This window comes from Medicago sativa, chromosome 3 (genome assembly GCF_051527215.1).
Source record: "Medicago sativa cultivar Bolivia chromosome 3, Bolivia_mono, whole genome shotgun sequence".
Classification (NCBI taxonomy): domain Eukaryota; kingdom Viridiplantae; phylum Streptophyta; class Magnoliopsida; order Fabales; family Fabaceae; genus Medicago; species Medicago sativa.
In genome coordinates this window covers 71,760,996-71,770,532 of record NC_140751.1, presented here as the reverse complement: position 1 = coordinate 71,770,532, position 9,537 = coordinate 71,760,996, and the positions used below count along the sequence as shown (strand labels likewise).

The 9,537-nt window shown below is 31.7% G+C and overlaps 1 protein-coding gene across 1 annotated transcript; it reads right to left on the bottom strand.

Annotated features, from left to right (window-relative positions):
- Nucleotides 1-774: 774 nt before the first annotated feature.
- Nucleotides 775-2,345, bottom strand: LOC146939857 (lectin-like protein). Its single transcript, XM_085753415.1, has one exon. The coding sequence runs from the start codon at nt 2,225-2,227 to the stop codon at nt 1,181-1,183; it is 1,047 nt and encodes a 348-aa protein (XP_085609541.1). The 5' UTR covers nt 2,228-2,345; the 3' UTR covers nt 775-1,180.
- Between the last annotated feature and the right edge of the window lie 7,192 nt (nt 2,346-9,537).

The following is a 9,537-nucleotide window of genomic DNA, read 5'->3' as shown; positions in this document are numbered from 1 at the left end:
TTTTTATGCCGTTTGGATTCTATAATCCGAACTGCATAGGTTGAAACATAGAGTGAATGATGCATGCTCAGGAACATCAGTGCAGTATGATGTACTTTTACAAGTTTGAAATGTAGTTTTCATCATGTTATTACATAACTACATCAAAGCAACCATATAAGAGCAGGTACTGCAATATGGGGATAATAAGAGTTATGTACATATCTGTTCTATAAGCTAATCAAACAAATTGTAGGATTCAAGGAAGATGAAGGTCACTTCCTAAGTCTTATTATGTAATTCAAAATGTTGGGGGAATACCACACCCCTTCATCAAATACATACATAACAAATAAGTATTTGTAATTGGAAAAATGATTTCATTTCAAATAAACCATGCACAATTTAACAAATATGAATACAAAGTCAATAGGCTTCCTTATCTAACAATCTCTCACATTAACCCTTACAATTTCCCTACACAATCATTTGTTAGCAACAAACTCTCCACAAAAGTTCTTGGTTTCCAATTTAAAATGAATCACTTACATATCTTTCGAAATTCTCACAATTATCCTTTACATGTGTAATGTGGCATTCATATATTCCAATTGTTAGAAGGTGCTGATTACAATATCTAACCTAAGTAATTTTTGTAGAACCAACCAAACAATGGAGTAAACAATGACAAGCAAAATATGGTAATGCACCTGCAAATTCAATTGCACTTGCTGTAACCATGACAATTTCATATGCTCCAAAGGATCACAAATTGCAAAATTCAAAGTGCAAGCATTTACAAACAAGATTTTAATCAATGAAAAGTGGTTCTCCATCAGGAAGTACAAATACTTTACAAGGTTTTGTTTACAATGGATCTACAATATCATAATCTCCTACAAAAGAATTTTCCACATTAAATATAGACACAAGAGAACTCCAAAGGCTTGTTCTAAAACAACATGTCTTGGACCCGAAAGCCACGTGTTCGAGCCACACTAATGCCTTAAGAAAGAGGTAAATGTAAATACCTTTGTACGCGCCCGAAGGTCTTCCCTGCCTTGGACTGGGGAACCATGCCCTCACCCTAAATTTTTTTTGTATCGAATTTGTATTGAAAGAAAAAAGAACAACAACAATAATAAACAATACCACAATTTCCCTACCAAACAAAAGAATTCACATCACCTCCTATTTTGTTCTAATGTTGTTCATCATGATCTTCAGCATTTTTTTCAACAGCAACATCAATCCTTTCATACCTTACATCAGAAGGATGTTCAGGTAATTTAGCAAGAGACTCTTCTTCATGCTTATGAAAGAAAATCACCCACATAAACAAAACCACAAATGTCACCAATACAACACAAACTGTTCCAAAAATCACACCGGCTAGAAACGTCAAAGGACGATACTTTCTTCTATTCGCGGCATCAAGCTTCGATTGTTCTTGTCCATCATTAGGATTAACAGGTTGAGAATGCAATGAACCCGAATCTGTACCGTTCTTCAAGTTAACCTTCCATGAATAAACACGAACAACCTGAACAGAATGTGCATCATTGGAAGAACTCAAACCCATAAAAATAGGTTGATTACCCCAAATCTTAAACAAATCAATATTATGTGAAACAATTGGTTTCTCAGATTTAGCTTCATTCAATTTGCTTAACCTAACTTCCAATCTATGTAACCCATTATCATAATCAACCCAAGATTTCAACTTTTCACCACTATTCAAAACCAAATTCGATTTAGAAACATTTGCAACAGCAACAGATACAAGACTTCCTAGATTAATACCAACATGATTAGCATTCAGATCACCAACATTATCATCCTTCGAGGTATCGAATTCGACGCCGAGGTAGCTGTTCGTCGGAGTAGGAGGAGAGAAGCCAAGACCATAGGAGCCATTACCGGGGAATGCAGCGGCAAGATCACCGGGGATGAGAATAAGGATTAAACCATCGCCGGCGTCGTGGGAAATGGAGAAGGTGAATTCAACAGAGAAGGAAATGGGATCGGTGAATGTGAGAGGATGACGGCGGAGGAGGAGGCCGGCGGTGAGAGAAGAGTGGTGGGTGAGTTTGACGTGGGACCCACCTCCGGTTTTGTCGGGGAAAAGCTTTGCATCGCCGTAGAGATCAGTGTCAGGGTCGAAATTTGGGTTATTGGAAATGGAAGAAGAATGAACAAAGAGGATTAAGGAGAAAAAGAGAAAGAGGAAGAAGGAGAATGGAACCATGTTGCTATGTTTTTCTAAGGGAAAACAAAGAACAATGATGAATCTATTTTCCCTCTTTTTCTCTCTCTATGTTTTGTGAGTTGAATGGATCCTATGATAATGATTTTGTTGTATCTATGTGTTTCTAATTTCTACCTCTCAATGATATTTATTTATTTTTGTTTCATTTTATTAGTTTTATGTTCCATTTGGTTTGACTTTGATATCTCTTATAAAAGTTTTTATTTATAATTTCTTGTTGTTATGTTACCATTAAACATTGCAAAAGAGTTTTCGTATGGAACAAATCTTGTTCGTTGATTTGAGACTAGATAGTTGAGAAGTTAGTTTGGTTTTATGTAAAACAATGATCCTGACCATTTATTTTGATCGGACAATTGACAACTTATGTAATCCTATTTCGTCTTCAATATTCTATAAAACAAATGTGAAAAAAGGTATGGTCGGTCTTTCCATTTTTATTAATAAAAACACTGAAAAATTGTTAAATTTTATTCTTTAAAAAATCAAGTTATTTGATTGATATGAAATTATAAAATAGTAAAACAAAAAGAAGATCAAGTATTTGAAGAAAGTAAAACCCAACATTGAGTAAAGATAAAACTTTATTAGAGTTCGTAAAGATGAGTAAGACTCATTATAAAAATATATGTCAAATACCTTTCTAGGTCCTTTAAGTTTGACAAATTAAGTTTTTAAAGTTTTAAATTGGTTCTTTATCTTTTGAACAATTTACATCGTTACCCTTTTCCACCTATGTTAAAAGGGATGACACAGTTGTCAAATGCTTATGTGGCATGTCTATCTATACAAGTCACATCAAGTTAAGTGGTCCTCTTTGTTGTCGATCAAATATGTCCCAACCTAGATCCTCCTGCTATCATCTTCCTTGATTTCTTTCTTGGCCTCAGATGTTGTACATGAGAATCAGGTGAATGTCTTGGTTTCCTGAGATATGCGTTATGGGGTTGGGGCCTAAGTGCTAAAATAGCAAGGCCTCAACTAAAGCGTATACCACGCATTGTGTTGCTTAGCAATCTGGCATACTTAAAGACATCTCGTCCATCATGGGTTTGACTTTCTCCTCATTGTTTAGGCCAACGCAAGGCATTGAAGAGGTTCATTATATATCCCAGCTTAATTGGTCAAAACTCCAAAGCTTTTGGATGGAACTATTCTATGATTTTCTAAGGGAAACTGATGCATCTGTCACCTGGTGGCGAGCCATGAAAGGTACTTTAGTTGCAACGGCCACATGTACTGTTTATCCGACTCTCCTCCCAAGAGAGGAACTTTGTCCCCCAACTATGGATTTCCTAACTACTCCAGTCAAGCATTAGGTACGGTATTTTTAGGTTTTTGAGCTGCACTATAAAATGCATAAATATATATAAATAGAAAGATAAAGAGATAAATTGTGAAAATAAGTTTGTTTGATTGATTGTATGTGTACTTAAAATGTATGAATAAAGTGTTTATTGTGAAACTATTTCCGCTTTATTTTATGTTCACATTTGATTTGATTTTGATTTCTCTTAAAAAAGTTTCTATATATTAAACTTTGCAAAAGAGAAAAAAGTCGGGTCTTTCTTGGATTTTCATTGTTGTAGAGTTTTCACGTTGTAATAAATCTTGTTCGTTGATTCGAGATCAGATGTATTATATTTCAATTCACTTTCATAGGATAAAACAGATATTATTATAAACAGATATTTATTATGATCAAATGGTTACATGGTTAGTAGCTCAAGAAATCCCATGCATTCTTTCTTATTTGAGTAAATTGCACTCACCTCCTCTGAGGTTTTATTAAAAAACATTCACACCCCCTCTAGTTTAGAAAAAACATTCACCTCCCTTAATTATTTCATGAGTGACGCACTTTCCCCCTTCCACACTAACTTTTCCGTCACTTTTCACAGTGCTTACCAATTTTCTTGTTGTGATATTCTTCTCCAATTTCATTTTCTGCATTTATTGTTCAAGTTCTTTGACAAGGTGCTTATGAATTTGGAACATAAAGTGTTTGTTGATTTGTCATAGTCAAATCTATTAGTTTTTTCTCTGTCCAGTATCATCAAGCAATGAAACTGAAGTTGTGTTTTGAATCAATGGAACTTGAGACTAGTAATTGCGGGAGAAATAAAAACGCATTACGAGGATGGTAGCTGTTTCTACAATGCATAAAAAAGAGCTTAAATTAAGATACATACTACTGATCAATTGTTGCTTTGTTTGTATATGTTCATAATATAATATAATGTAAAACTAGGGTGAATTGGGTATTATGTAAGCCATATATACATATAGTACATGGTTGTTGTTTCTATAATAATGCATAAAAGGAGTTTTGATTTTTCTCCATCAAACAATAAGGAACGTCCCATTATAAAAGCAACACGCACATCAGTTTGCAAGTTAATAGATACTCCTAACACAGTTTTGTTTGTTATCCTCACTAAAAAATTGGCAAATTAAAAGGAACATCCGACTAAAAAATTGGCGAATCATCTGAGAGTAGCAGCGGCATGAAGAGAAAACGATAATCATGTTAACAGTGTTAAGTTAGGGGAGGTAAATGTTTTTTCCAAACTAGAGGGAGTGTGAGTGTCTTTTAATAAAACCTCAGGGGAGGTGAGTGCAATTTGCTCTTCTTATTTTATACAACAAATGTCAAAACAGATATTGTCTGTTTTTTCATTTTTATCAGCAAAAATTGTAAAACGTTCTTCTTTATAAAAAATATGCATCTGTTGGAAAATGATATATAGTTCATATTTATTTTTTTAACTTAAAATATGGCTTAGTTTTTTTTTTTTTGGTCTTTTGCGATGATTTTATATTAAAAACTTTCTTTTAAAAATATAAATTAGTTATTGCATTATTAAGAGCTTCTTAAAAATTGCATTGTTAAGAGCTGACTACGTAGATCTTTCAATTTAAGGAACCAACGCGCGGCAGCTGGCTTATCTTAATTTTTCATTGTCGGTGCAATTTTTTTGTAAGGATCGTTGTCGGTGCATTGTATGTTCATGCGATTTTATTATATATTTTTTATTTTGAAAAAGGTTTGCAAAAATGTAAAAATGCATTATTTAAAAAATTGTGAAGTAAAATCACTGACAAAATGGCTTGTTTTGTACCGGTCCTAAGCAGCCGCGAAACTAGCCAAATTTTTTTGAGAGGGCCGAATATATAGAAATAATAAAAAATATTTCTACAAGTATTATCTTGACAACTTTCGTTGATGCCAAAGTTCTTTGTGTACTTACTATAAGGATTTAAAGTGCCAAAACAAAAAAATAAATGTATCAATCAAGTGATAATGTGTTCTCTATCATATTTCTATTAATAATTTTCACAAATAAATTTATTTGGGTTGGCTAATTCTATATTATGAGAGTAGTTAAACACAAAAATACACTAACTTATAAAATGGGGTAGCCAAGGCCACCCCAAGTTAACACTATGCATCGCACCTAGCCCTAAGGTCCAAGAGCATTGGATCATATCCACGTAGCAACCATCGTCCAACGCCTAATTTGGGATTCTCCATTATGTAACGCCTTAACGACTAGTAATTGACGCAAGAGCTCGACATTGATGGCACACCGTTTGTAATGACCTCTTATCAACTCTCCAACAACTTCGCACCGAAGCCTGCAAAAGACATTTTTCACCACCAACTCAATGTACACATAATTTATCCTTTGAATACCTCACACTCTTTGCTCTTATACTTACTTAAGCGTCAACATGCTTGCATGTACTCCTAAACTTGCTCTTCAATTTTTAATCATTTCAGACCAGTGACATCGCCTGTGGGAAATATACATCCCCATCTTTGTTTTTCCTAATGATCAAAACCTTCCACAATATCCAAAACACTTCACATGGCCAAAGAACAATAAAAATTGTCCCTAGCATCACCTGTCACCATACACCAGAAGATGGAAGATTCACTTCGTCATCACCAATCAACACTCCTTAACTGGTGAGCACACCACTGCCTTTGGTAGAGCCACATATACCAAACCATTCGCACTAAACTAATTTTGAATTCCCATTGGCTTGGAGAAACTTCCTACCATGGAGTCATACCACGAGTATATCAAAGCTATACTTGATTATCGTGGAGTCATTGGTGTTATCAACTTCCTACTTTTCTTACGAACACTAAAGAGGGATGCGGCAACATGGTTAAAAAGTCTTTCTTGAGGATCCATTGACTCGTGGGAAGAGATTTTCCACTAGTTCACTACTCATTCACTACATCATGACAACATCCTAAGACCGTCGCGACCATAACACTGTGGGATCCATCAAAAGGAAGTTCAAGAAATTTTTAACATCATCTAACACGCAAGGATGAAACCTAGTAATACCAAAAAGGGGCGCTCGCCACCCACAATAACCAATGTTAATAGCGTATATTTAATTTGGGACAGAGGGAATATTATTGTACTGGTTTTAATCATAAAACTAGTTTCATTTATGAAAAATTCTTATCTCAATTGTAATTGATGGAGAAAATGGATGGATGAAGGTACAATAAATAAGAGTATATTAGTGAGAAATAATAATTGATCAGATAAATAATTATGACAAGTGAGACACTTAAAATTAGAAGATGAATGTAACATTGACCGATGTTAATCGTTCTTGATTTTCTTAATCATGTTAAGTTTTTGTCACCTTCAACATTTTTTTCTGGTTCCGTCCTGCCAACACGTGGTGACAACCGTTAAGACATAGGGAATACTTCCCTTATATTTTTATGACAATGAGATACTCAAGGGGCACACCCAATTTCCAGATACCATTGCCGATTGTATGACCACTTTAACAGACCAAGGAAACTCAGTGTGATATCATGTAGGGTTAATAGACCTTTACCCCCTTGTAATATAGGGCACTTTTGGTTTTGCCCTATGTAATTTTTTTTTTAGATTCCGTCCTTGTAAAATGAAGATTCTTCACGATTGCCCCCTAAGCCCATTGACTCAGCAGAATCTTTGATGTGGCGCTTACATGGCTTTTTTATTTTTTGCTTGCCACGCGTAAAAATAGTTTACACGTCATTTATATTTAAAAAATTTTTAAAATAAAATAAAATTCAAAAAAACGAAATTTTTTTTAAAAAAAAATCTGAAAATTAATTTTCAAAATTTTAAAAAATCCATAAAATCTGAAAAAATTCAAATTATTTTTTATAAATTAAAAAATCGAAAAAAATAATTAAAAAACATTCAGATTATTTTCGAAATAAAAATTTTTTCTACAAAAAATAAAAATTCTGGAAAATATTTAATTTTTAAAAATCTGGATATAAATGTTTTTAAACTCCAATTATATAATCTGAAAAAAATTCTATTTTATTTAAATTTTTAAAATCTTAACTTCATATTTTTTTCAAAAATTTTAAATTTAGAAAAAATTCATATTTTGTTATAAAATCTTGAAATATTGTTCTAGATTTTACGAAATTTTGAAGATTTTTTAATTTTTTAAATTCTAAATATAATTTTTTTAATTCAAATCAAAATCTTAATTTTAGTTTTTTTTTTCAAAAAATTTAAATTTAGAAAAGAATTCAGATTTTTTTTCCGACAGTTTTATTCCTAAATTTTTATGAAATCTTTTTCGAATTTTTTTTAAGTTCCAGAATTTTTTTATAAGTCCCCAAAAAAAATTTGAAAAATTGAGTTCCAGAATTTTTTTTTAAATATTCCTAATTTCGAAAAAAAATTCATAAAAATTCAGGAATAAAACTGTCGAAAAAAATCTGAATTCTTTTCTAAATTTAAATTTTTTGAAAAAAAAACTGAAATTAAGATTTTGATTTGAATTTAAAAAATTAAAAAATCTTCAAAATTTCGTAAAATTTAGAACAATATTTCAAGATTTTATAAAAAAAACTGAATTTTTTCTAAATTTAAAATTTTCGAAAAAAATATGAATTTAAGAATTTTAAAATTTAAATAAAATAGAATTTTTTTCAGATTATATAATTGGAGTTTAAAAACATTTATATCCAGATTTTTAAAAATTTAATATTTTCCAGAATTTTTATTTTTTGTAGAAAAAATTTAAAAAAACTTTTTTATTTCGAAAATAATCTGAATGCTTTTTTTTTTCGATTTTTTAATTTATAAAAAATAATTTGAATTTGTTCAGATTTTATGGATTTTTTAAAATTTTGAAAATTAATTTTCAGATTTTTTTTAATTTTTTTTTCGTTTTTTGAATTTTATTTTATTTTTAAATTTTTTTAAATATAAATGACGTGTAAACTATTTTTACGCGTGGCAAGTAAAAAAAATGAAAAATAAAAAGAAAAAAGCCACGTAAGCGGCACATCAAAGATTCTGCTGAGTCAATGGGCTTAGGGGGCAATCGTGAAGAATCTTCATTTTACAAGAACGAAATCTAAATTTTTTTTTTACAGGGGAGAAAACCAAAAGTACCTTATATTACAGGGGAGTAAAGGTCTATTAACCCTATCATGTATTACGAGCTATTCCACATCTCGTAGCTGACCAACAATAACCTATTTCCATATTCATGGTATAAACTGCAAGGTTTTAATGGACTTACCAGCTCACCATGGGGTTACGTCATTTAAGAAAGATAATTAAGACCCAACTCTTCGTTGTAAACTTAGTCTGGTGTGGCGGCCACTCTCCATGCCAAGATCAAAGGTTCAAAGTTACTATATATAAGATGCTTTTTGGCAGCGCAAAATAATGAGAAATGCTACAAGTGCTCTTAGGGCGGACACTTGATAAGAAGCTTAAAGTTTAAAGTAGTAACTTTATTTTGAAAATTGTGCATTCAACTTATTGAAAGATTAAAAAGTAAATTTTTCTCCATGAAATTTAACAATTATTTCCTTTTTTGAATCTTTAACAAGTGCCTTTAAGACACTCGTTAGCATAACCCCAAAATAATTAGAATGTTATCGCCACTATGAAAACCCCGAGAAGACGAGCGACAAGGTCAAAACCAAAGGCAAAGAGATGCATAGTAGCGTTCTTGTTTTCCGTAATTTTTAAATGCTAATCCGAGACTGTTGAATAAATTAGAATTAGAATGGAAGCAAAATATAGTTGTAACTGTGAGGAAAATTACAAGTGTAACAATATTATTATATAAATATAAAATTGTTAGCTTAGAATTAAAATAAAAGTTGTTTTCCATCTTTAAGGTTAAAGCTATTCTCTTAGACAGTAAGGTTAGAAAGAAAAAGTGGTATGCATGATTTGAAGGACACAATGATATCTTTAAAATTAAGAGAAAAGATGACAATA

What these genes read in the sequence shown, in the direction of transcription:
- LOC146939857 (XM_085753415.1), bottom strand. Translation starts at nt 2,227, where the DNA reads ATGGTTCCATTCTCCTTCTTCCTCTTTCTCTTTTTCTCCTTAATCCTC.